This window comes from Haemaphysalis longicornis, unplaced genomic scaffold (genome assembly GCF_048455015.1).
Source record: "Haemaphysalis longicornis isolate Haplotype H1 unplaced genomic scaffold, Haemaphysalis longicornis Haplotype H1 scaffold_4, whole genome shotgun sequence".
In the NCBI taxonomy this organism is placed as follows: Eukaryota; Metazoa; Arthropoda; class Arachnida; order Ixodida; family Ixodidae; genus Haemaphysalis; species Haemaphysalis longicornis.
The window spans coordinates 225,200,727-225,227,839 of record NW_027526361.1 but is presented as its reverse complement, the minus strand read 5'-3'; the positions used below and the strand labels follow the sequence as shown (position 1 = coordinate 225,227,839).

Sequence of the window (27,113 nt, the reverse complement as noted above, 5' to 3'; positions counted from 1 at the left end):
CGCGTCAAGTAGGTGTTCTAGGTTTTACGTTTTCTACCTAATTAAAACGTTTATTAAAACATAACTGAAGGTGTTACCTTAATATATAAGGGCTACAGATCCCAATAATGTGTATGTTTTCTATTGTAGCAATGGTTAGGTAACACGGGTTCCATTTACGATAGTGTGTTTATGATTAGGACACTACCTAATTTATGAACTACTTATGAGATCGTGTTGTTTATGGTTTTAAAGCGAAATTTTAGTTATCAAGAACATACACACGCAGTTTCAAATTTTTCTGACGGCTGCGTCGTAGTGCGTGTTGCAAAAGGTTGATGCCTGTCCCATGTTACTACAACGAGCTCAACTATTTTGGACTTAGTTCTACAACTCACCCAGATCCCGTCACATCTGTTTCTGCCACACCAAGTCTGAGTGAGCATCACCAGTTCATTTCACTATATCCAATAGGAATCCAACGAAACAGAAAACGCTGTAAGCAATCAAGGATTACAAACGAGCTGACTATGCCGCAATAAACAGGAGCTGGAACTGTTTTCAGAAGCATTTGTATCCAATTAGTATCAGTGTTCAGTAGACCATAATTGGCGACTATGCAACGCTAAGGAGACTGAGTTAACAAATCTTTTTGTACCCATGCATAAAATCACAAATACCGTTCAGTTACCGTGGTTCACATCGACCCAGCTATGCAATAAAGAGCAGCGTCTTTTTTTGGAAAGCCAAGCGTTCGATGTTCACTGACCGATTGGCTGCGGGCAATGACAAAGCCAGGGAATGTGCGCACACACTTGCTATGGCGAAGCATTCTTACTTTCAAGTTACCCTCCTCTCTTATAATGCTTGAGTCTTAAGGAGATGGTGTGATCCCAAGTGAAAAGTGCAGCCATAAAAGGGTCATGCAGACAACATACAAGTTTGTTTTATTCGAAAGATTTCGTGTTTTATAGCGCACCCAGCGCTTGTCCGTATGCAAAAGATTCTTTATTCACAGAGAAATTAATCAATTTAAGTCAAAATTTCGATTTTCCCGCTGAATCGTGTGTTTCCATGGTCTGCAATGACATCACAGGAACCGACCGCTCTGCAACTGAATGTGAAGCCTTGCGAAGCCGATTGCGAAGCCTTCTTTACCATTAGTGAACCCAGATGGCGCCACCATGCCGCGGCAACCCGTTTTATGCCTTTGGTTTGTTTTTGACCGTATTTAAACGTGGCTTGTTTTTGTTCAGGGAGAAAATAACTGTTTCGTGACACACGTGTTCGCTCGACAAATATGGTCACGTAAGAGACCGTTGCTTGCGTCAATTGGCCAGTGTCGACGTCTGAGACAACCATAAAGTCCTGCAGTCCTGTGCAGCTAAACCAAGCATAGTGCGCGCAGTACAAACAGCAGTGCGCACCAGTACTTCTATGTTTACGTGAGCTTTCGTAACTTCCACTGTTTGTCCCACCATTCTTACTGCTTTAAAAAGAATGTGCCCTAAGTTTACGCGAGAATAGCTCGTTCAGCAAGCTTATAAGCTTTGCCTAGGTAATTTGCGTTTGCTTTTTCCGGCTTCCGCCAATCACAGAGCTGGCTGGTATGACATCATAGGTTCTAGGAAATGAGCTAGTGGGTAGCATGGCTATTCCCTCTTTTCCTAATTATATAGCTTATTTGAGCAAAGTTTACTTTAAAAGTGGTGTCAGTATGATTCTAATGAGGCAATCTTTTGAATGAACCAAGCTTGTGTTTTGTCTTCATGGCTTCTTTAGGTGCCATGAAGACAAAATACAATTTCATTTAATTTGAAAGAACTTGGCTTCAGTACCTCACTCAGCTCCATTCCAGCCATGAACAACATTGTTAACCGAGAAAATGCAAAAAAGTGTAGAAAAGTTTCAAAATTTCCAGCTACAGTGGCACATTGTGGTCGACAAGTGACGTCATATGGGGCAGCACTAAAACAGTTCTCAGTGTGTCAACTGCACATTAGCATTCCAGTGATGCAATCAAATGGAACTAGAGGCCCCACCACAATAGCTCAGTCATGTTTCTTGGCGCTACCTTAGGTCGGCAGCTGCAATTGCACAAACAAGGTTCGGCGACATCATAGAAAAGTTGGCGGAAAGTGGCTAGGGAGCCGCCACTGCTGCACGTTTTCTTTAATAGGCGTTATTTGTTCAAAGTTTGTGATAAAATGGTACCACTGTTAACGAGACAAAGCAGTCTTCTAGGTGAATAAAACTTGTAGTTTGCCTTCATGGCCTCTTTAAGCGCTGTGCTTTCTACTTTCGTCGGAGTTCGTAACCTGTCTACCATCCTGTTTACCCTCTTTCTCAGCCTGTAATTATTTTCCCATGGGGTGTTGCCAAATTGATGAGAGACTTGAAACCTTCTCTCCCAGTGAGGATGGTATTAATCTGAAATTGCCAAAAGATACTGAATTTTCCGCTGTAATCCTGTCAAAGATTTTTTTCCCAGTCTCTGGAAATTTCCATCATGCTGCAGGGCTAGGAGGTCGGGAAGGTGGTTCCTTTCTCCGGACAGGTAAGAGGTAACACTCACCCATATCGCTCACCAGTGTAACATGCAAATTCGTTGAGCTCATTATCTACAGTCATTTAGTCCACTTTCTCGAAAGCAACCCCTTTTTTGCTAGTACCAACATGGTTTCAGAAAAAATTACTCCCACGCAACTTAGTTGCTTAGCCTCTTATGACCTATTTGGCGTTGTTAATCATTCTTCAGCTATTGACAGCATATTTATTCATTTTGCCAAGACCTTTGATACCATTTGCCATAAGTTACTACTCTTGGCACTGAATCTAGATCCAAATATCCTAAAATTGTTGGGGTGTTTTTAAACTAACCATGCACAGTATGTGGCTGCTATTGACTGCAATTCTACACAATGCCCTGTTACTCCTGGCGTCCCACAGGGTTCCATCTTAGGACCACTAGTATTCGTAATTTATATCAACGACTTGCCCAACACAATACCATCAATTAACTACCAGGCCTTGTGTTATAGAGAACTTTTTGGTCCCACTTACCAAACTGTGCTACAATCTGATGTAGAGAAAATATCTACTTGGTGCGATACATGGTTAATAAAGCTCAGTACAAATAAATGCAAAGTAATGCAGATAACCGGTCAAAAAATTTACATACCCAACCACGTCATCCTAACCAAAGTGCCATGTTACAAATATCTCGTCATCTATATATTGGGCAACACATAACAAATAACACAAATCGCATGCTTGGTTTTTTACGGCGAAATTTTGCTCTTACTTCAACAGATATGTAAAGCTCGTTTTATACAAAACATTAGTTCGGCTCAAGGTTGAGTATGAATCGTCGATTTGGGACCCACATGCCAACTTGCTACTTTTTGGTATCGAAGCCCTCCAGAATCGCTCCACACGCTTCATATTATCTAAATATTTTCAGATACCTAGCATCACTTCTATGAAATATATAACCTGAACTTAGTTGATATGTCGGTGTGCAGGAAAATATCACGACTTTGTCTTTTCCAACAACTATATCGCACCAATCAAACACTCAAGGAATTGCTGCTTTTTTCTCCCACTTATTTTTCGACACGAAATGACCATCAGTCCAAGGATGGTGCTCCCAGCAGCTGCACTGACTGACATTTCAATTCATTCATCCCTAAAACCAGCTCTGACTGGAACCACCTCCCCGCCTCTGCATTGCTGTCGATTCAAACAATTTCAAGGTGGCCATTTCTGACCATGGTTTTATATCAAAAACAGTTGTGTTGTTTCTTTTTGTGGAAACCATGTTATGAACACTAATTTTTTTTCCCCTTCTAGTTGCTGTGTATATGCACTGGTCATTTTAACCGTTTTGAATATGTAACCAAACTCCTGCTGCATTGCCTTTAGTGTTTGCACTGTTATGTGTAACCTTCCACTCCCCTCTGTAATGCCCCTGAGCCCTGAGAGTACATACATACACACATAAATAAATAAATAAATTCAAGAAAGCAGTCTTGTTCTTAATGCTTCCAGATGTGTGTAAATCTTGCAGAGTCTAGCTTTTACATGCCTTGAATTCTTCAAGGAATAGTCTGCAGTACGCCATAGACGAGGTCACTCTGCTTCCTGGTGCCATTAATGTATAGCAGCTCGTGGTCTAGGCAATTAGTCCGCATTTGGTCCCAGAAGCACTGATATTTTCTTACTTATATCCAAGCCAATTATGGCTGTGCCGATAATAGTTCGCGTCTGTTCAACCAATTATTCTCACCACACCTCTGCTAATTGTGCCAATTACAACCACCAACTTGGCGCTGCAAATATAAGCAAAACATGAAAATGATTTCATTTGGCAAGTTGACATACAAAGCTACGAGAACTTTGGACCTGAACTCCGATTTTCCCAGTGCTGGATTTGTCTGTGTACGTGCACGTGTGAACTGATGCATACAGTTTGCCTTTCTTGCTCCTACACCTCATAGCTTGACTGCGTGATCCTAGTGCTAGGACTGCACTACTACAGGGTGCTTCAGGGAAGGCTTTAAGCAACATTTAAAAATAGGCTTTCGGAGGCAAAATTGTTTTTCTAGCACGACGTTATCAGGGGCCATGGCGGACGCAATAAAACGATTTCCAATTGCTATTTACGATAAAGATAATAAGTGCTTGTTAGTTTACTTTTCAATTATTGCACTTAGGTGTGTGATTGTAATGTGAATATTGTAGAGGATCAAACCAATATGCAGCGTTAGATTTGCGAAAATGTAATTGCCCACAGAACTATGGGCCGAGTACTTCAGTCCGCCGAACGCGCGCTTTTGGAGATCAGTGGTTGCAAAGCACCGCAAAGCCATGCCATCGCGTTGACGTCGCATGTCAAACGTACGCCGCACTTATAAATAAATAGACAACATCTGCTCAGCGAGGTTTGGGCATGTCCTGGTCCTGAGCACATCCAAAGCCCGCTTTCCAGGCAGCCCAGCAACCATCGGCACACCGTCGCAGTATTCTAAAAAGAACACAGCAACCAACCGTATTCTTTTGTACGCATTTATTTCTCAGAAGGCTCCACAAAAATGGGACGCCATTCTTGGTGGAAAGAACAGCTGCAGCGCCGCGTCGAGACGAACAACAGAAAATCGGGCATGGATAAAACACCCTGTGTGCAGCGCAAGCAGACGCGAAACTTTGTTCTCCTTATAGCCGTGTTTCATACGAGTAACACATACACTGTACCACAGCTCTTGAAAAACATTACATAGAAAAAAAACTTCTTTCAGGTTCCGTCTGGAATATATGCATTTATATATACCCTAGAGAGTCGGTAGAGGCTGTCAAAGCACGGGCACCCAGAGAAAGACAGCCCGTAAAAAAAGCAGCACGCACACACACGCACGCACGCACGAGGAAAGAAAAATCGGACTAGTCTCTACAGCTTTGCATCGTTTTTGTCGCCCGCGTCCACTGCGCATGCTAACGCAGGTAGTGACAACTTCCAACACGCTGGCCAGTGTTGCCAGCATTCGATGTCGACCCCGAAAATTCCAACTCTCAAAACGCGCCAGAACTTTAACAGAACTGGCCTGTGATGGGAAGGATGCGCCGGGAATACTAAGCGTAGGCGTAGCACTGGGCGTTGACCGGCAATTTCGTCGACACTGAGTTTCGAGTCCGCTGGGCTGGCAAATAGCACAAGCTCTAAGACGAACGGTGGGTTTTTTTTTTTTTTTTTTTTTGCAATAAATAATAGGAATGAACAGAGAATGACCAGAAGCGAGTGTAAGGATAAGCACTGTGTCTGCACTCTCTTTTAGGGTTCCCTTCTGATGATTATTCGAAATGCTAAGGCGTAATGCGGAGACAGCAGCATTGTAATGTGTTCCAACGTAAAACACGACCTTATGTCAAGCGCGTTGTCACCACACCACATAACACCACATTCTCGCTGAGTTGAGCCGCCTGTCGCGCATGTAACTAGCAATTTTATTCCACTGATTTGTTGATCAGCTCATTTTTTCAAGTGCTAGGCATTCCAAGAAGGCGTTTCAATCCAGGACAAGAGGATGATCCGTCACTTTTTAGTTCAACCGCGTGGAAAAATGTCGACGCTCTTGCAAATAACCGCACGGAGTGTAGAAGCTAAGAAATCAGTCCAGCAGCCACTGGTGAACCACGAGCGTCTGCTATCAAAGTGTTCCTGTACCTAAGACGACACACTTGCAAGTACAACACTTGCGGTACAACGGTGTTTGATATAGACACGAGTGCAGTTCCATGCCTAGAACGACAATTTCTCGGGGCACTTTTGCTGCCCTCTCAGGGGCGGTTGGCGCGTGCAAGGCAAACACTAGCTACAGGTCCGAAATTTCTTCTCAAGGCATCATGTTCCACCACAAGGAGAGAAGTTCCTTTGTGGAAAAGGGAAGTGCGAGCTGACGTTTGAGCCACTTGCCAAAACACCACGTTGGAAGGAAAACCTCGGGAAAACACAAACATACACACCAAGATACCCAAGAGATCTACCAAAATGCCCATCATGTCCACAAGACGCTTCCAAGAGAACGGAGGGTTTCACAGAAATGGGAGCAGACACTCGTTAGCTGCATGTAGCAAAGAATGCGCACGTTACAATGGTTTGTGAACAAAGCGGCAGCACAAAGAATGGACTGAGTGAAGTCAAAATCGCAAGGAACACAAAGCACTTGCTACTGGTTGTTTCATCGCGATCTTGCGTCCTGGTGAGTACAATCCACAGCACATGCGCACTCCTTATCAAGGGGTGCCACTGAAGGCATGTGACAGCCTGTGCTCCGTGAATTTGACAAGATAAGCTTCCAGTATTTCCGTTTCGAACTTGTCAACACTTTATCTAAAAAATCTCGCTTGGTGGAGCAGTGACCCTCAAGCTTCTGTGCTGCTTGACCGAATGATCAATTGATTTATTTTCCAGCTCAAAGAATATTCTCTCGCATTATCATTACAGTGGTGCCCACCTGACAAGAAGACACCATTTGCGTATCGGGGGAATCTTTTTATAGTCTTTGTGCTAACAATGTATTTTGACACATATTCACATGGTGTTGGTTGAAGGATATTTTGAGTGGTGCACTGAAAGAGTGTTGACGCCTAATGATTATTCGAAGCCTGGGATGTCATGGACTGTGTTTATGCCAACTCAAAGCAACAGTCGATAATTTGTGCTTTGTGTGCCAAGAACACTCACAACGTACAGTCCATTCCGCGTGCCTCCTTGCAAACCACATCGAGAAAATTAGCCAGGGTTAAACTTCTTCTCTCACTTCAAATTCAGATATGTATTTCGCCTTCAGCAGCAGGCAGCCTCCGTGCATGACAAGGGAGCTTTCAAAAAACAAACGCTCGACAGAAACGCAAAAGAAAAGAAAAATCATAGTGATGATGCTTCATCAAACCACCAAACAACAAATGCCTTTGTCCGGCTACCAGCTCGCCATTTCTTCAAAGGGTATAGCGTTTCGGCAAAGTGGCGTGCGCAGAGTTCTCTTTACACTAGAAAGGCTAGTAGTGCACTTCAAGGCGTTTTGATTATTTTTTAAACATTCTAGCACGCAACTCATTTACTTCTAGAGCTACACTTTCGCCGAGTTATAAACTACATCACAGACACCATGGTGGTCTTGTAGCTTTCCCCTGAGCTGCTTCAAGTGAGCACCCGGGCTTCCCCACTGGGTGGGTGTCCACCAGCAAATTGCAAAGCCCAACTCAAGATTAGCGAGCAAGATGAAGATAATGACCGACAATGTCACTCATTTCCACTACTGCTGCTTTGGGCCACATTTAAGCCTAGAAGTAGACGTGGTATACACTTACGCAGCCATTTTGTTTTCTCTGGAGTAGAAGTTCGTGCTCACAGGAAGCATTCCCAATTCAAAGTTAATCAATTAAACCCTTCGCAAACAGCCTAAAAGTTATCGAGTTGTGCATGGTTAGCAGACACGCGGGGGCTGCAAAAAAAGGAACAGAAGAGGCGACAGTGCGCGGGTAGGACTTTTTTTTTTTTTTTGCTTTTGTATTTGTTTCTGTTCCTGTACTTGTTCAAAAACGCAAAGCTAACCAAAATTCGATCGGGCGACTTTCAGGCCCAACCGTTCTACAATGATGCGGTCAGGCAAACGGTGTTTGATAACCTAGTAAGCACCCACATCGTGCAACTAGTCAAACAGTTTATGTTAAATGTGCAGCAAATGAAGTTCGAAAGACACCCCCACGCAGAAATGAAGCAATAAGCGTCGAATGCAATGTGCTGAAATCCAGCAACAGTATCTATTTAATAATAAGCATCTCTGCATATCAGTGGAAAAAGAAAACACTGCTAAGTGGGAAAAATTGTTTCTGAGCGAAAATAGAGGTTGTGTTCAGGGGGTGGTCGGAGAAATAGCCCCCACATTACCCGCTGCTGTGTCTACAAGATATCTGGCTCACTTTGCACATGCACCCCAGAACACATAGTACACAGAATAAACAAACAAGAGAGAAAATAATGAATGTGACACTTTTAGCAGCTTTCTAGATCCCTTGAGCATGTGTTGCACATGTTTAAAATTATTTACACTGAATATAAACGAAACCTCCGGTACTTGCATTGGCTAAATTCACTGGCTAGATATCAAACTTCCAAGCCACACACACACACATACAAAAGAAAAAGGCTAAAAACAATAAAGTGTAACTGTTTCTTCACAACAAGGCCACTTCTTGCCAAATGCTGCCACAAAAAAAAAAATCTCAATAAAATCTGCTAAACCACATAAAACTGTAGATATAATGCCCAAACTTATTTTGGGCTGCGTAGACACTGAAAAAGTTTCGCTCCCATTAGCTTTTCTTTGCAAGTGACTGCGGTAGCATTGTGATCAGCCAATGAGTAGGCGAATGCACGTTATTATAAGCACTTCGATAAAAACACAAAAATTGCTAACTTCATGGTGACAAAATCTTGCACATAGTCTTGAACAAATTTTAGCTGAACAGCTTTTTCCACAGGGGGTGTTGTTCGGCCATCAAGCAAAACGCCATCTGCAAGACATCTCGTAACACAGATCAAAAACAATGAGATGCAATCAATCAAGCACCCAAGAGTAGACGTACAATTACTACTTGATACACGGGATTCAACGCAGGATAAAAAAAGCAAGAGTGCTGACAAAAAAAGTCGCGCATTTATAACGTATACTTGTGTGTACAAACCACCTGTGCATACAATACATGCCCCTGGTAGAAGTATCCCACATAGAAGTATCCCACATATAACTCGGTAAATAACTCCAGTACAAGTAAACGTCAAAGCAAATCAATTTCTTCAGGGCGAATTATACGTGAAGAAAATACGGCAATGTCCACATAGACCGACCTTGCAAATGTCTCGAACTGCCCTACGTAGCATGTTTACACGTTTACACTAGACGGAAGTGAAAATACGCGCGAGAAAATGCGGTAACACTGTTTGGGTAAACAGATCTTGAAAACGCCAGCGAAACGTTTCTGAGACAATGAAGGGAGATCTAACATTCACACTTGTGAAGATATTAGCACATACCCCACCGTCCCCATACCCCCAATGCTGCTGCAACTACTGGTGCAAATGTCCAAAGCCACGAAGGCGTAGAAGAGAGTCCCGACGCGAAAACTAGCAGCTACCAACAACGTCAGCACGAAGCCCACGCGCAGCTGTAAAGGCTGCAGGCACACCAGTGCAACCCTGTTGCCGCAAAAGAAGACAAACAGCGGTGGGGGACAGTGCTCCGGGGCCGCTCAGTGGAACACCGGAGCAGCTGTGCTAACACGCCGCACTACAATGGGATTCCAAGCTTAGTTGTCGAGCTGGCCAAAGTCAAGCCTTTTCCAAGAAACCTCAAAGATGAAATTAAATAACTTTTGCCTCAAGGTTGCCAACATGGAGAAGCAAACACCGAATTCGGCTAAAAAACAGGAGCGGTAACATAGGAAAAAAACAAAAACAAAAAAAAACGACAGAAACGCAAAAGACAAGTGCCACAGCAGTTTAGGATTTCCTTTACTCTCACGCCTCTCGGGTTATTTGGTATTTCTCGCAAACGGCCCGCGATATCAGGCGCACAACACGAAGGCACCGAATGGGCAACGAGAACCAACGCGGAAAGTTCCGCGTGTCATCGCTGTCACGTTCCACTTTTGCCTCATTCCCTAGCCTTTTGCAGCTCTACACTGAGGTACCGCTTATTGCCGACCAGCAATCTACCTACGCGCACCAAACTCCGTCTTGTTCCCGTGGTCCCTGCAACAAGGTGCCACCAAGCGGCACAAATGCAGAAACCCTCTCTGGCTGACCTGCAAGACCGCTTTTCAATGCAGCACATAAACAGCGTATTTCTGTTTAATCTGAAAACATGCTACCCCTTTCCACGCCTGTGCTTGAGTGGAGTGCCTACAGAGACGTAGCTGAACGCGGACTCCCTAGTAACGTAAAGTGCCGGCATCAAGGACACAGCAGTGCAAATCGCCTCTAAGAAACGACGGTGTCAGAGGACACGAAATCACCAACACGCACGCTCCCCCTGCACCAGACATACGGTTGTCAAATATCCATGTGCTCAACGAGTGCCACCCTTCCGTTGTCTCATTCAAAGAGGAAATCCTGAGCCAAATGACAGAACGCTCAGCTACACCTATGGTGGGGACGACGATTTCAAACAAATCCTTAAACAGCCAAGACTGGGCCAAGGAAGACTGCAGTCACGTCAGACCTAGTCTCGAGAGGGAGGAACAAACTTTCTTTTTTTCGTACAAATCGCGAGTTTTCCTGTAGCAACTAGTTTGATCCGTGTATAAAAAAAAATGTTCCGTCGGACACTCGAGCGAGCGATGTGTCAAACGCTGTTCGAAAGAGCTGCCGAGGCTAACAGCACCAGATGATTCTAGGGAACAGGTGTAGACGCAAAAAACAGGACGAAAGAATAGCGAACCACGGCTATGAGAGGGAAAAAAGATACATGTACACAAGAAAAAAGAGACAACGATGAAAGGTAGTCAAAGTGGGAAGCACTGTTCCGCTCTCGTTGGTTCCAACCACCAGCCAAAAGTGTCACATCTGTCATCTGTGTGGCCTATACGAGTGCCTCTCTCTTGCTTACCGATAGGTCTGAACACTTCACGATATAATTGGGTAATTGCGAGGTCGTTGATCGTAATAGGGAACGCGTCTTCCCTCCAGAGATCTCAAAAAGAGCTGGGACACCAGCCAGCCACCACATACAAAAAGAAAAAAAAGAAAAAGGAAAAAAAAAAAATCAAACTGGAGAAAGACACAAGCTTGTAGATGGCCCTGTCACCTGGCCGCTTAATTATGTGACGCCTAGGGAAAGAAGGTAACGGTTTTCGCAGCACATTTCTGAAGGCGCCATTCAGAAGCCAACAGTGAGTGTATGCATGTCCCATCTGCAGAGTGTAGGCTACATTCAATGAACCCTTCCCCACTCAAGACACCTATATGGTGCCTCGCTGAAATGCTTGAATACTATTCCAGAAAGAACTGATCCCCCCCACCCCCCCTTTCGGTTTAGAAGGTTCCCCAGCAAACGGGGTTTGCGGTGCAAGGCTCCTGGCGATGGCTGTTGAAGAGCTGGCAGAAGAAGTGGGCAGAGCGCCCTCCGAGAGACCGGGGCACGGACGGCAGCCGCCCGGCCGCAGAGGTCGGCTACGAGGAATCCGACTTTGAATCCGCCTGCGGCAGGCGGCGCTCGCGCAGGCCGCCGTGCCAGCCGTTCTGGAATCCGTTCTCCTGCTTGGCTGCCCCGTCGTCACCCTGGCCTAGTGTCTTCGCAGCTGGCTCGCTCCTGCACACACAATGCGGACAACCTCGCTAAAGGAACAGAACAGACGACGATAAGGAATGAGGGGGTGTGCACAATGCATACAGTTATTGTGGAAGATGGACAATGTGTCCCCCCTCTACGCAGTGAACAGCACATCTTTATGCACAACCAATCAGCATGGTCCCAGCTACCTCCCAAGAGAAGTAATACCTACATTAATAAGAGTGCCGATTATATGACACAACAGTGAATGCATTCCACTTCGTACAATGGCTCGCACGAAACTGCAAAGGGCCCAGGAAAACAAGAGAGCTGCTTTCAATCGTGGCTTTTATGCTGCGGTCGTTCCCACCTCTGATGCTGCTTTCTTGAGTGTCTCGTGACAACCACCCTCTTGTTCTTTGTTGGTCAACGCTCACTCAATTTGTCTTTGTCAGCTGGTCTTGAGCAGACATTCCTGTTTGAAAATCTGCATGCCTTTTGTGTCCATCACAATCGGAGCAGGCAGTACATGAAGGTCTAATTCTTTAATCCCCTCTTCATAATAAAACTAGAGGTGTGCGAATACTCAAAAATTTGAATACGAATCTCTACACGTACCTCGGCAAATAATTCCATAAGCGAATCGAATATCCACTATTCGATTTTTCGAATAGTCGAATGAATTTTCCAAATGTGCCCAATTCTGCAACAGCGAGAGATGTCGCCGCACACTAACGCACTGCTGCTTTAACGTCTGCTCGGCAAGTTTTTTCCAAATCGCGTTTTCGATGAGCGCGCCTTGCAGGGGCTGTAAATATTGTCCCGCTGCATGGAGTAATTTGCGACTGCGTCGCTAAGATCTTTCCTTCGTGCCATCGGCGCCGACTCTGGCCGCTGTTTTGAATCCTGCGACCGGATGTTACGTTAGGGCGGCTTCCGGTAAAATAACCAACTTCACTTTTGTTGCTTTGCCAGTGCCTCCGTTCTGCCGCGGTTCCGGCTTTTTTTAATGCAGTTAATGTATGTTTGTTGCATGTTTTCTTGTTCTTTTAGACCACAGAGGATAGTGTAGGCGTGCGCACGGCGACTGTAGTGCGAATTTTCCTTCCGCAATTAATCGTTCATGCTCCCCATGTGCTTCCAAAGGAGTGCTTTATCGTGGTCCGTGATTGTGATTGTGCCGTGTTTTCGCGTCATATTATTCATGCCTGCCAAGTGCTAACTTCGGAGTTACGAGGCGTTGTCTACTCGTTGCCTATGATTGCAGTACAGCAACTTTAGTGCAAGCCGTTTTTTCTTCGAATGCGTCTCGTGACCGCTCCTAATTCCTCAAGTATTGCCTCACAGTGGTTAAAGCAGGGTTCGTACAGGCTTCAAAAGCAAAAATTCAAGGGTTTTCAAGGACTTTCAAGGACCAGAAAACACATTTTCAAGGTCCCCATCTAATGTTTTATCTGGGATTATTTATAACTTTGCCAACACAATGCAAAAGTTTTTTATTGCACAATACCTAAGCACATTAGTACGCATTTAGATAGGTGCTAACGGGTTCGTATATGGTCCCCCAGCTTTATTTCTTGTTTATTTCATGGCTGGTATTTGGAGGTTTTTCTTTTTCCTTGGTGTTTTGCTGAGGCTGTTCGATTTCAAAACTTAGTTAATGTTGCCTGCATCTCCTGCATTGTCAGCAAGAGTATCAGCTGAAATTAAATCGAGCAAGTGTTGCTTCAAAGCAGGATGAACTATGTACACATCCACCATAAGCAAACGTAGATAGAGCGTATGAGGCACAGCAAACATGAAATGAGCAAGCGTCCACAGACTAGATGGAAGATGCATGATAGAGAACAGAAGCTGGCTTTCACTGGATTGTGTCGTGATATGGATTGGACTGACAAGTGCCTGCTCCCAATGTTGCCTTGTAATAATGAAAATCCACCAAACTTGTAATTTCACGCAATACACTGAAACTTGATTGTTACAATGTTTCTTCACATTTGTTAACACCTAAAATCCATGACAAACACTTTAAATTCCTGTGAAAAGACAGGGCCATTGATTCTCTCAGGAAAAATCAAGGGTTTTCAAGGACCATTTAAAAATTCCAGGACATTGAAGGCCTTGAAATTGACACTTCTAAATTCAAAGGTTTTCAAGGTTTTCAAGGACCTGTGCGAACCCTGGGTTAAAGAGGCCATCCAGACAAAATACCAGTTTGTTTTATGCAAAAGATTTCGTGTTTTATACCGCCCCAGCGCTTGCGTGGCAGCAAATGATGCCGTATTCCCTGAGAAATTAATCAATTTAGGTCAAAATTTTGATTCTCCCACCAAATCCTGTGTTTTGGTGACGTCTACAATGAAGTCATAACGGCGCGTGCACAAAAGAAATTCCACTGCGTCATTCGGCTCTGCAGCCTTGCTTGCCGTCAAACCTCCCAGATGGCGCTAGCATACTCAGCACTCTGCCGTTGCTTTGTTTTTGACCGTATTTACACCTGGCTTGTTTTTGTTACGGTAGAAAGCAATCGCTTCGTGAAACATAGGGTATGCTTATGCTTGACAAACAGGGTCATGTAAGGCAACGTCGCTAGCGCCAATCGGCCAGCGTCGTATAAGACAACTAACTCCAAAGCGTCGAACTACTGTGCAGCTAAAACAAGCATAGTGCGCCCAGTACCAACAGCAGTGCGCATCGGTACTTCTATGTTTACGTGTATTTTCGTAACTTTTGCTGTTTACCTAACCATTTTTACTGCTGTAAAATGAATATGCATCCTATTTAGGCACGAATTGCTCATTCGGCAAGCTTATAAGCTCCGCCTAATTCGCATTTGCTTTTGCCGGTCTCAGCCTATCGCAGAGCAGGCTGGTATGACATCATAGGTTCTGTTGCGGGAAATGAGCTAGTGGGTCGCATGGTCATTCCTTTTTTCTCCTAATTATATAGCTTATTTGTCCGAAGTTTACGTTAAAAGTGGTATCAGTATGACTCTAACGAGGCAATCTTTGAATGAACCAAACTTGTGTTTTCTCTTCATGGCTCCTTTAAAGTAGCCATGAAGACAAAATACAAGTTGGGTTTATTAGAAAGACTGCTTAGTCCCGATAACAATGATACCAATATCATCGCAGTCTTCGAACAAATAACGGAGATATTAAAGAAAACATGTGAAGCAGTCGCGACCCCCTAGCCAATTTCCCGCAACTTTTCTATGGCGTCACGGAACCTTGTTTGTGCGATTGGCGGCCGCCTAACTGACCTGTCGCGACGACACGTGATTGGACGCCTGTAATGCGGCCTCTAGTTCCATTTGACCGCATCACTTGAATGCTAACGTGCAGTTAACGCACTGAAAATTATGTTTTATTGTTGGCCCCTATGACAACATTCTTGCTCATAAAACGTCACTGTGGCGCAAAATTTGAAAGTTTTTAAACACTTCTTGGTTTTTTTTTGTTAAAAAAACATCTTTTTGGCTGTAATGGAGCTGACTGAGATACTGAATCCTAGTTCTTTCAAATTACACGAAGTTGTATTTTCTCTTCATGGCTCCTCTAAGCAACTGAACTGCTGCGAGTGAGAGTTAAAAAGTGCGTTCTTCGGGTTGAAAAAGAACATCATGACTCCCGAGCATACAAAGTAGTTTCCGTTTGTGCACCAAAACTTACAAAAAATCGAGGTTTGTAAAAAAATAAAAATTGACATTCGACGTTTGATTCCATATTCGGCTTCTTTTAGGAATTTGATTCGATATTCGATTCGAAAGTTACTATTTGATATTTGCAAACCCCTAATAAATTCCTTCAACCTTTTACAATCTCCTTTATAATCCTTGACGAAGTTCTCTTTCACAACTGTTATAATGCAACATTCGCAAATGCGAATGTTGGATTATAACAGTTGTTGCACTTTAAACTCATACACTGCACCTCCCCTTTAACAAAAGGAGTGTAAAAGCCCATTTCTGTTCAGGCCATCATTTCTGAACGTAAAAATGCTTGCTTGCCTAAAGAAATGCACGTACTGAGCGCTTACAAGCTGTGGCACAGCTTATGGCAAAATGTTGCCCTATCAGAAAATAATGTAGGCACTCTAGATCAGCTAGCCATTCAGGCTCACTGCACAACCCTTAATCAAGAACTCCTCAATTTAGCAGCCGCAGATGCTGAAGTAAGCTATTTCAAGAGATACAAAAGGTGCATGATACACACATTACAACTGGGTCCACGGGCCATTTCAGCTATAGATTTTTCAGACTAAAATATCTTGCAACAGATAAATCCAGTGCTGTAGTGGTGCACCACTATGGTGAGGCTGGGAAGTGCTCCCTTTTTACTTCGCTTGGCTTGCGACTTGGCTTTTTGTGTCACTTGATTGGCCGACTTCTTTCCTCATTGGGTTTTACATGTAGTACATGTGGCTGACTAGGTGTTCCTAATGTGCTGCTTTTGTGTGCAGGGATTATTTACTTGCTTGCATTGCGGCACACTTGTTTTTGGCCTCATAGGTATTTATTCTTGGCAAATGGTGGGGCAGCACAACTATGGTGTACTAGAATACAGGGAAGTGTGCCATTCGAAATGAAAAGCGACGGGGGCAGGCATGCCGGCTCAGGGATACAAAACTTTGACAAAAATTGAGCAGTCCCACAGGCGACGTGAAGACTGTCACAGACTTATGACAGCAGAAGCGCTTGAACTGTTGGTAACTCAAAGTTTCTCTGTGACATCATACAACCTGCCACTCCCATCGAATGAAATTCCACACAAAGAAATTACGTCAGCTCGCTACAACAGCATGCCGTGAGTTTGGTGGCCCAGAAGAGTCCGTTACCGTGAAAACGTTTCTCTCCGTCCATATCCTAATTTGAGCAGCATCTTTGGAACAAACAACATACGACCTCCAAAGGCTGTATCGGCAACCTCGTCAGTTCCTCCAAAAACCACCGTGAAATAGATTTTAAGAGCCCCATATTTGTCTGGACAAAACAATACTCCCTCCCACCAAGTTTCTCTAAGTAAATGCTACCAGAGTGTGTTTAGACTGCTGCACTTGTTTTGACAGCGTCTAATAAGGTGGCTAGAATTGGGACGTGTGTAAACCGGCTGCCAATGCGTGCCTCTGTGTGGCCCCATTGCAGCCAACAGTGTGGCAAGATTTCTGGGTGCTAACTCCAGGGCAAAATTGAGTTCCTGGGCTATAAAGTAGTCCACAAAATGTCCTGACGTCATACAGTAGTCCTGTGAATGTACTCTAATCACCCTTAGCTTCCTTTTGAGGATGTTCTGAGGATGTCCCGAGGCCGGACAATAGGACATTTTTAGTACCAATTGAGTATCAAAAGAGGACGTACTGAGGACATCATAATGTTCTCAACAGAACGTCCTCGGGATGTGCTCAGGATGTGTTTGTGTTGTCTGGGGGATCCCTAGTCGGGCACAACAGGTTTCCCTGGTATGGTAGGAATCCCCGGGTGCAGTAGGATCTTGCAGCACTATTCCCCAGCAGAATATGGCTCCTGCGCACGGTTCCTGCCCTAGACATGAAAGGGATTCCTGGGTGCTATTCTTGGGCACAATAGGTCTCGAGGGCATGGTAGGGATCACTGGGCAAAGTAGGATTTCTGGGTACTCTTCCTGGGCCCAATAAGGTTCCTCGAAATGACAGGAATTACAGGGCGTGATAGAATTCCTGGGAGCCATTCCAGGGCACAACAGGCTTCCTAAGCATGCTAGGGATTCTGGGCACTATGCCTAGGCGCGATAGGGTTCCTGATACAGATCCCTGGACACAGTAGGATCCACGGGCAATTTCTCAATGGGGATCCAGGAACACAACACGGTTCCTGAGCATGGCAGGGATCCCTGAGAATGGTAGAATCCTTAGGGACTATTCCTGAGCACAATGACGTTCCTGGACATGATACTCATGATACAGGGGTCGAAGCGGCCTTGAACCCTTTGGAGCAGCTCAGGGAGCAGGAATAATGCAGCTTTGCAGCAAGTAAAAGGGTAGTTTTGGAGCAGTTGTGGAGCACCAAAATGCGAATTTTAGAGCTGTTTAAGTCTGTTTAGGAGCAGATTTCTAGAGCCGAACGTCATTTATTTGCAGTTTTTCATTTCTGGTAACACACAAAAAAAATTTAAATGGCTTTTACTGAAAATTCGATCAATACTGAGCAGATCACTTTTTCAGAAAAGCAAGTTAGAAAAATATATGTTCCCACAATCAAAGCATCGCAGCTGACAGAGCAATCACCAAAAAACACCTAGAGATAAGCGATGCTTCAAACAGCTGCACCTAACTAGACTTCAGACAAGTGAAAAGTAACACCTTTACAGCCAAGAGAAATAACCAAGAGAAGACCAGAGCTAGGCGAAGTGGTCTGTCTTGCACCCAAGATAGAAAGTTTATCTACGCCTAACAAGACTATAGACAAAGAAAAAGAACCTGAAAGAGGAAGCAATTAAGAGGAAGAAATAGAAAACTAGAAACAATCTGAATTAAACCTGGCTGGATTCCAGAGAAAGTGAAAATAATTAGATGTTCACGTTTACAAAATATTCGCATTATTGACCAAGTAATATACATGCTTCTAATTAAGCAAAAATAGCGTGCAAATGCACCATGTTTAATCAAATAATGAATGTACCAGTGTGTTGGAACTTTTGAGGAAGACGAGGATGAGGCTGCTACCGGGCTCAACAGAACGTACCCGGGAGAAGAAGAAGACGACCAGGCGAGGCATCAAGATGGCTGCATAGCACCCGGTTCTCTGTACACAGTGTAAATATATCTGCTTTCTATCAACGACGGCCTCCTCCGTTGCCTCCCTGGACGTTCTTCCACATGGTGCCGAAACCCGGGACGTCCAGCGCCACGACGAGGTGAGCCATGGAGCGGAAATCTACTCTTCGACCGCATTGCTCACCCCGAAGCGAGGACGAGGTGTCGAGGCAGATGAACCGGCTGCAGATTGCTCAAAAAAGCCTTCTAGACTTCAACCGGACGCTCATCACCGAAATAACGCCTACTCTGGAGCAAACCACGGACGTCGAGGCCGCTGTTTCGTCTGCCAGGCTCCAACACAGCGCCGACCGACTTGCTGCAATCAGCGAGAAATTGGATGCCCTGGCATGCGGAACCAGAATCGACGGCCAACACGACGACGCTCTAGGGTCGGTAGAAGAAGCTCACAGGATAATCGCCTTACTGGAAATAAGACTTCGCGAACGAACTACTACAATGACATCAATGTGCGTTCCAGTAATAGGACATCGACTTCAGGAAGGTTCAAGCAGGCCTGCATCCCCAGCCCCGACACCATATGCCGCTAGGAATAACCACTCGGCTGAGACGGCGCTTCAGATATTCCAGACAACTATGAAGCCCTCTACGAGACCTGAAGACGCCGTGATACTGGAAACACCACATCAGCAGCGGAAAGAAAGCCAGAACGAATCATCGCAATCCATGTCGACCGCATACGCACCTGATGAGAACGTCGTGAATGACGAATGGGCTTCGGAGGGCATTTCTGGCAAAGCCTACTCGCCTGAAGCACTTGAGAACTTCCCTGCGGTCACAAGATATGTACGTGCAGACTATACCCAGCAGGACATTCAAAACAAGGAAGTAAATTTAGATGCTCGTGGAGTACAGACAAACGTAGAACAAACTACACCGAACAATAACAAGTCATCACTTAAAGAGAAGCCTAACCATATTTCGGATGTGCGACTGCGACGGGAGTGCGTATACGGCGTGAGACATGCGACCAAGACAAAAGTGCAACAGCAGCCACTTCACCACGTTGACCGGGCCGCAAGATACGAACGGCTTGAACGCCCTGAGCGTAAAGACTCGGACCCCTCAAAAACCGCAGACGTCCACGTCAGCTTGAGGTACACTGTTAAATTCTACGCATCCTCTTGTCCAGAAAACGAGCCCGATAAAAATACTGCCGTCAGCAAGGTGACATTCATGACTAACAAGGCGACTAGAAGTGTTTGGAAATCGAGGAAATCTGGAGAACGTCGTACTGCGAAGGCATACGCTGCACAGGGTGTAGGCATTCAAGGTTGCAACCATCATGTCGTTTATAAATTCAAGGCATCAAGGAAGCTACATCTGAAGTCAGCGCCCACTCTGACCTACAGCAAAAGATTTTACTGTGACTCATCACCTTCCGTACTCATCACGAAGAAACATAGACCGAAAGTAAGAAGAAAATCGAAGTTCAGAAGAAAGAGAAGGCCGAAGATCAGAAAAAAAGAAACCAAGTCACCGGCTGAACATGAACGGACCAACAACATTCGCAAGGACGCGGGCAGTGCCTTCATCAAATCGTTTTATCCCTGTACGAGAACACTTCTCGGGCGGGAGAATGTTGGAACTTTTGAGGAAGACGAGGATGAGGCTGCTACCGGGCTCAACGGAACGTACCCGGGAGAAGAAGAAGACGACCAGGCGAGGCGTCAAGATGGCTGCATAGCACCCGGTTCTCTGTACATAGTGTAAATATATCTGCTTTCTATCCACGACGGCCTCCTCCGTTGCCTCCCTGGACGTTCTTCCACACAGTGTTTACCAACTTGTATTTTCTAGCGTAAACAGCGGCCTTCCCAGAGGGAGAATGGGGGAGGGGACGCACCTCCTCCCAGTCCCCCTCCCCCAAGAAACAGGCGGCATTGGGCAAGATGCCTACGGAGCTGATTTACTTGTAGATAGACGCTAGCTTTAACAGCATCTCCGCTGTCGCTTGTGCAAGGGCATCGCCTGTTATCTCATCCTGGTGGACATGCTGGATCCCAATAAACAAAAACCACTTTAATTTTTGCTTTTTACACCAAGTGGAAAGATTGCAATGACGGCTGGTGCCAAACGCATGCACCATGGTGCACGCTGTGCAGTGAAGTTGCATTTCGGGTCAAAGTTTGCGCATTACCCGCACCCCAAGGTGTAGACCAGGAAATTGTGACGAGTGACTCCAAGCAGGTTGGAGCAAATAGAGCAGCACTTCCACTTTTGACGGTAGGGGTTCCACGAACTGTTCTACGGCCTAATAGGCTTCCTGAAAATAGTATGGATCTCCAGGCACTATTTTTAAGCACAATAGGTGTCCTAAAGATGAAACGGATGCCTGGGCACAATGGAAAACGTAGGCACATTACTGGACACAATAAAGCACCTGGGCACAGTAGGGATCCCAGGAACTGTTCCGGGGCCCAATAGGCTTCTTGAAAATGCTAGGGGACCCGCCGCGGTGGCTCAGTGGCTAAGGCGTTGCGCTGCTGAGCACGAGGTCGCGGGTTCGATTCCCGGCCGCGGCGGCCGCTTTTCTGATGGAGGCGAAAAGCAAAAACGCCCGTGTGTACGAGATTTCGGCGCACGATAAAGATCCCCAGGTGGTCAAAATTAATCCGGAGCCCTCCACTACGGCGCGCCTCATCGCCTTCGTTGCGTCGGCGCGTTAAACCCTACAATCAATCAAAATGCTAGGGATCTCCACGCACTATTTTTAAGCAGAATAAGAGTCCTAAACATGAAAGGGATGCCTGGGCACAGTAGGATCCCTGGGGCACCAGTTATTCCTGGACACGGCAGCTTTCTTGAGGATAGTAGAGATCCCTGAACATGGTGCAATGCGTTCCTTGGGCACCATATTCCTCTGCCCAATATGGTTCCTAGGCAAACAGTCTACACTCGATATAGCAAATTCGGCAACAACGAACTTCCGGTTACAACAGACCATTTCTGCTGGTTTGTCTGGTCCTCATCCATTTTAAAGGGAGTCCATTCTGCTGATAATGGATCCGGCTAGAGCAGACTATCGGCTACAACAGACTAAATTTTAGGCGAAAATTGTTTTGACTAAATGTTTATAGCGGACTTCCGCAGGGCCAGCACCCGATCTGCTTTTTCTTTGTTTAGTTTGGCAAGAAAACTGTTATGCCTGGCAACAATGTTGGCAGCCGGGTTGTTGGTGCAGCCAAGCGAAGCCAGTGCCAGTGGCCTTGCTTTCTTTCTTTTTTTGTGCGACCAGCAGCATGAGCGGCCGGTCAGCTGATTTCACTGTCGGATAAAATTAAGCATAATTAACGCTGTCGAAGATGGGTAAAAACAGGCCGACGTCGCCACAAGTACAGGCCTGTCCAAGCAGATGGTCCGCTCGACCGTCAAGAACAAGGCCGCTGCCGATAAATGCGACTCCGGTGAGATTGAACAACAGCGCTATTGAATATGCAAAGTGGTCCGCCCGGAGTCAAATCTACCCTCGTCACAGTTTTTTTTTTTTTTAATGTAATGAAGAACTCAGGTTCAGTGAAGTTCGGTCTTTATTATTCCCACGCATGCATCGTTCCTGTTCTGTTCGGTGAAAAAGGTTAGAAATGCCTCAAGTAGGGGGGGGGGGAGGGGGGGAGGGGTTGGTTTCCATGCACTGTGTGCAATCTTCCAGTGGCCGTGCGCAGTCCAACTGATCTAACTTTTGATTTCGCAGCTGTCCATCTGATTATTTCGTATCAGTTGTTTCAATGACCAAACTAAAATAATAAATGTGGCAGCTGCCTTGGGGGAGCGTCAGCAGCGATCCAATTTGTTTGACGAACGGTTTCGGGAAAACCTGCCTCGTCGTGAAGGGATTTAAAAGAGCCTAGCTAATTCTGATGGCCACGACTGATTTTTGTGGCTGGTTAATAATTGCTCCTGGTTATATTCTTGCTTTATTAGCTCAGCTTATCATGCGTCTTTACACACTTGACCACATGCGCTACGCCTTTTCCAGGTGCTGGTGCTACGATTTGTAAACGGTCTTTAGGTGATTCTTTGCCCTTGCGCCAACACTGCGCAGAGGTGCTGCAGGCATGTAGAGAGAACTGTCTGCAGTATGCATATGCAATACCGGTCGAAGTACCCACTTTTGCACTCATATAACCCTCCCCCTGCCCTCGATCGGACACTGCATACTTCGGCTACAGCGGACGTTTTTTTCCGGATTAAGAGGGTCCGTTGTAACGGGCGTAGGCTGTAGTAGGCATCTCTTGTCATACTAGGGACTCATTTGGTGCTATTCCTGGGCATGGCAGGGATCCCTGGGCACAGTAGGATTTTTGGGTACTATTCCAGGGCACAAGAATGTTCCTTGTGATCAAGTGAACTTGATCGTACATTTGCAAACAGTTTCACTGATTGTGGAATTTAACGTGCCGCGGCTACACCTGGACTGTAAGGCATGCCGTAGTGGAGGGCTCCGGATAACTTTTGACCACTGTTACGATTCAGCACGAGGTGCTTTGGCACAGCTCTGTGCGCGCAAGATACGCCGGCTAAGTTTTGTGCATGGGGGGGACGTTCTCTGTGTGACACGTTGGAGCCACTCTCTGGAACCTCTGGCCCTCGGGGACAGTGAATCACACTCGCGGCGGCAGCAAGAACCGGCAGAATTCAACTCCAGCAACGTGTGTTCCAACAGATCATCTACAAATGGCACGCAAGCGTTGGACCCTGCCCTTCCCCCTCCCTCTCTCCAACATAGCGTGCACAGGCTTCTGAAACCGTCCCAATACTCATGTAAGGTGTTTTGTGTATTTGCACTTCTTGGTGTCGTGTGCAACACGCTGTACTTTTGTCGATGGCTGGCAATTCTGTGTGTATATTCCCACCCTTTGGCGCGCCCAGGCCAGTGCATCCTGGGCCACCGTGGAGAATGTTTCTCTGCCCATTCGAGTTATGTTGTAAGCCCGCTAGTGTGCTGCTTCCTGCATCTTTCTCTACTCGCCATGCATTAAACAAGTTAAGTAGGGCTTCAGCTCTTCATCGTCGGAACGGAGGCAACTTCACTGCAAGCCGCTCGCCCACTACGCTACCTCGGCATGACGGAGATTGGTACTTGTACACCTTCCCCGATGTAACACCACCGGGTGTCCTAACAAGTGCCGAAATCTCAGCACACAGGTGTTTCAAAGTCACAATACTGCTCTCATTACGAATGATTTTGGCAAATATGCTGCCTGGCTAACTGAGATTGAGTGGTAGTCATACTGGTGTACAAAGCTGCAGAACAACAATGACTAGTTGAAAAATCCAGGCAACGAAGAGACAACAACAAAAAAAATTAAAGCCATTACATACTTTCAATATGAAAGCTGTTGAAAATGCAGACCAGTGATTCAGCACAATGGGCTGTAGTGCTGTTATCCGCTCACTGCTACCACCCAATGCAAACCCAAATTTCCTGCCTTCACTCGCACGCCCCCTGCCTGAACTGCGCCAGCAGGAGTTTTGTTCTTTTTGTGCTTGCTTTTCCTCCCGCACGTGCCGGCATTGCACTGCCACTTCTTTTTGCTTACTATCGTAAAAACCAACCCAACGGGCGTTCTTAACTAAAGGAACGCGGGTGTTGACGATTAATTACGTATATTTTGCCTCAAATGTACCTACAGTTTCCTTTGCATTAAACAACGGTGAGATGTATGACAAGCGCCAGCAGATCACGAGTTTCGAACGCTTATGGCTATATAAACTGCTTGGATTTCTTAGCCTCTGGGTTATGCCATGACGATGGAATGTCGTGTGGTTCTACTTGGGTCCAGCGAGCAAGCTACGACGACAAGGCGAGCCCCTAAAGTGCTCTGCACTTAGAAGCACTGTTGCTTCGGGCTGCGATGCAAGAGTGGTCTGTGTTCCTGTAAGAACCCTGGCCTTTCTTAGGGACTTGTACGTGCACAACATCAGGACAGGCGATTAACAGCTTCCAAAGAGTATGACGATTTGAACCACGCTTCTTTGAACGCATGTCACAAAGTGTTAAATGGCTAGCCAGCAGAGATTGCTTGATGGAGACTAAGGTGTATCAACTACTAACTATGCTGATTCCACAATTCTTTCCCGAACACGAAAAGTCACCGTTAAAAAATAACTAAAAGAACGGCATTCGTAATCAGACAAGTCATGGCACAAAATGGAGATGAAATGCATAGAAGCAAATTAGCAAATCAAGAGACCCAGAAAAACTCTTGACCTAGCAAAGTACCTATACTCAGCAACAACTTTCTGTGGCAATACAGCCAAAGGTACGGAGAATGGTTCAAAATAAGTTTTGTTTTCATTTTTGGAACAAAAAAGTGAACAAAAAAAAATCACCTGGGTGTGGAAAAGGGGCGTGGTCATTGCGCGTCACTGCTACCAACGAAGAATGAGTGCCACTCGTAATTATTCTGCATCAGCGTTTGTTTTTTGTTATTAGGGCATGAATGATGAACCAGAAAACAATTTTCAAACGTCAGGTTTGCACTCTGACAGTAATAATCCCAGAAATCGGCTGAAAATGTCAAGCAGTGCCTGTTTGCAAAGCTACTTTATGATTTTAGGCAGTTTTATTGCCTTCGCGCACGTTATTCTAAGTTGTGTGGTAGTTCTACTTACCCCAGCACCATTCGCGAACAGTTTACAACCGTTTCGGTTTCGTTTCTGCATCACGAAATTCATAATTAGTGCTACTATGCAGTTACCCAACTTTAAGGCTACCTGCCATTGCGCCTTGAGCGTCCGGGACTGATCTTTGAACAAAGCATGCTGCTCCTGATTTCCCCCCACCCTAACCCAATTTCTGGAATAAGAACTTCAGATGCAAGTCAGATGATCTCACCCAGTCACCAGATATCTGTTCCAACGAGGACAGCGCTTCAAACCGGCCTTACACTGCCAGTTGTTCGCCTTCCAGTTTCATTTCCATACAAGGGTATCTCCAGGGGTGTAGTGTTGCTGCTTAGTTGAACTGTCTATTCGGACGGTGTCTCCGATAAGTTTTTGTACGTTTCATTTCAAAAATGTTAGGTGGCGCTGCAATGAAGGAGGCTCGTTGTGTTGATCTTTTTTATCGCGCAACAGCTACTCAGCCAAAGTTTGCAGGGCACGATTACAGCACATCGCACCTCATTTCTGCAAGCAAGGCTACAATTGCGAGTCAGAAGTTGATAATAAAGCTCAGCTTTATGTTTTGAGAGATAACTGACCGTGAACGTCAACAAACGTCAACCACAGAGTTCCGTTTTCAACTTCATGCATGTTTTTCTGCATCGCATGCTTGTCCCAAATATTTTGCTGGCTGTAAATGCAAAGTCAGTCATTGACAGGATGTTTTTACGTTATGTGGGGGCAAATTGGTGCCTCTGGTAATGTGAAACCACCAGAGTTCTTCCAGGGAACCATCTGAAATTGCACATTTTGAATTGGAGGTTGGGCTTCACCGCATGACATGAGCACCGCGCGTGCTAACATTGTTTTTTTATACCTGAAAAACTGTTCTGCGCACGTCGACATTTTTTCTAGGGCATGTTTTTGAAATGTTTGCCTACAAAATGTGCATTCTAATTTTTTTCTACTACCGGTGGTTTGTTATACACAGCTCCTTTTTTTATCATTTTTTTTCGACATTTTGAGAAAAATTTTGATTTTAATATTTTTTTCGCTATGATATATGAAAACATTTAAAAAACTGGCGTTATTGGAAAGGCAGTTAAATAATTTGAATTTTGTGTTCCTGTAATTAGTGCCTAACCATTGTTTTAGCAGACAAAAAAAATGTTTTCTTGGACCCCTAAAAATTGGTCAATTTTCCCGCGGTAACGAAAGAGTTAACTTGCTCGTCCCTGGTAGTGGTGGCTGCTTAATTGCATTATGTGCCGCTGAAGCAGGCAAAGCATAGAGAAGGAGGCACCAATGATATGCTCGGTAATTGCGGTTCAGCGCACTCAACCATGAACCTTGTGCAAAGAAACGAACTGCAGCAATTGCAGATCAACCAAGCGAAAACCGAGACCGACTTTTTGGGAACTACTTTGGCACAGTAACACAGAGCAGTTAGCTCCACCCCAATGCTTTCCCTTCATTGCGTCAGAAAGTTGCCCCCAACTATGGTTCTTGCGTGTTTATACTCTAGTCGATTTTTACTGTGCAACAACTTTGGCATCTAAGCAATGGCCACCTCATCTCCCCAACTTCCAAGCGGGAACAGAATTATCAATCAGGTTTAGAAGACCTTGCCTGCAAAACCGGGCACAAGGCTGACGTCACAGTAAAAAGAAAAGAAAACCAACAAGGTAAGTAGGTAAATATTTACTCATCGTTGTGAGGAATGCATCCTCAGTTTGCCAGCCATTCTAGAAGTATTACTTGAGCAGACATGCTACGCCTCGCCACTAGAAGAATCGCATAAGGGTGCATGTGCTACTGCGGCCTGAGAAATAGCAGAGACAAGGGGAGGTCATTGCTGAGCCCAGAACGCTATTATCTGAGAGCAAG

At 45.3% G+C, this 27,113-nt stretch overlaps 1 protein-coding gene across 1 annotated transcript in view; it reads right to left on the bottom strand.

Moving 5' to 3' along the window:
* Positions 1 to 5,032: 5,032 nt before the first annotated feature.
* The window catches only part of LOC144179665 (ceramide synthase 1-like), a 67,711-nt gene continuing 45,630 nt past the window's right edge, over positions 5,033 to 27,113 (bottom strand). Inside the window, exon 7 of the mRNA XM_077708105.1 lies at positions 5,033 to 11,846. Coding sequence (XP_077564231.1) covers positions 11,708 to 11,846 — 139 coding nt within the window. The 3' untranslated portion in view covers positions 5,033 to 11,707. The remainder of the gene's footprint in view (positions 11,847 to 27,113) is intronic.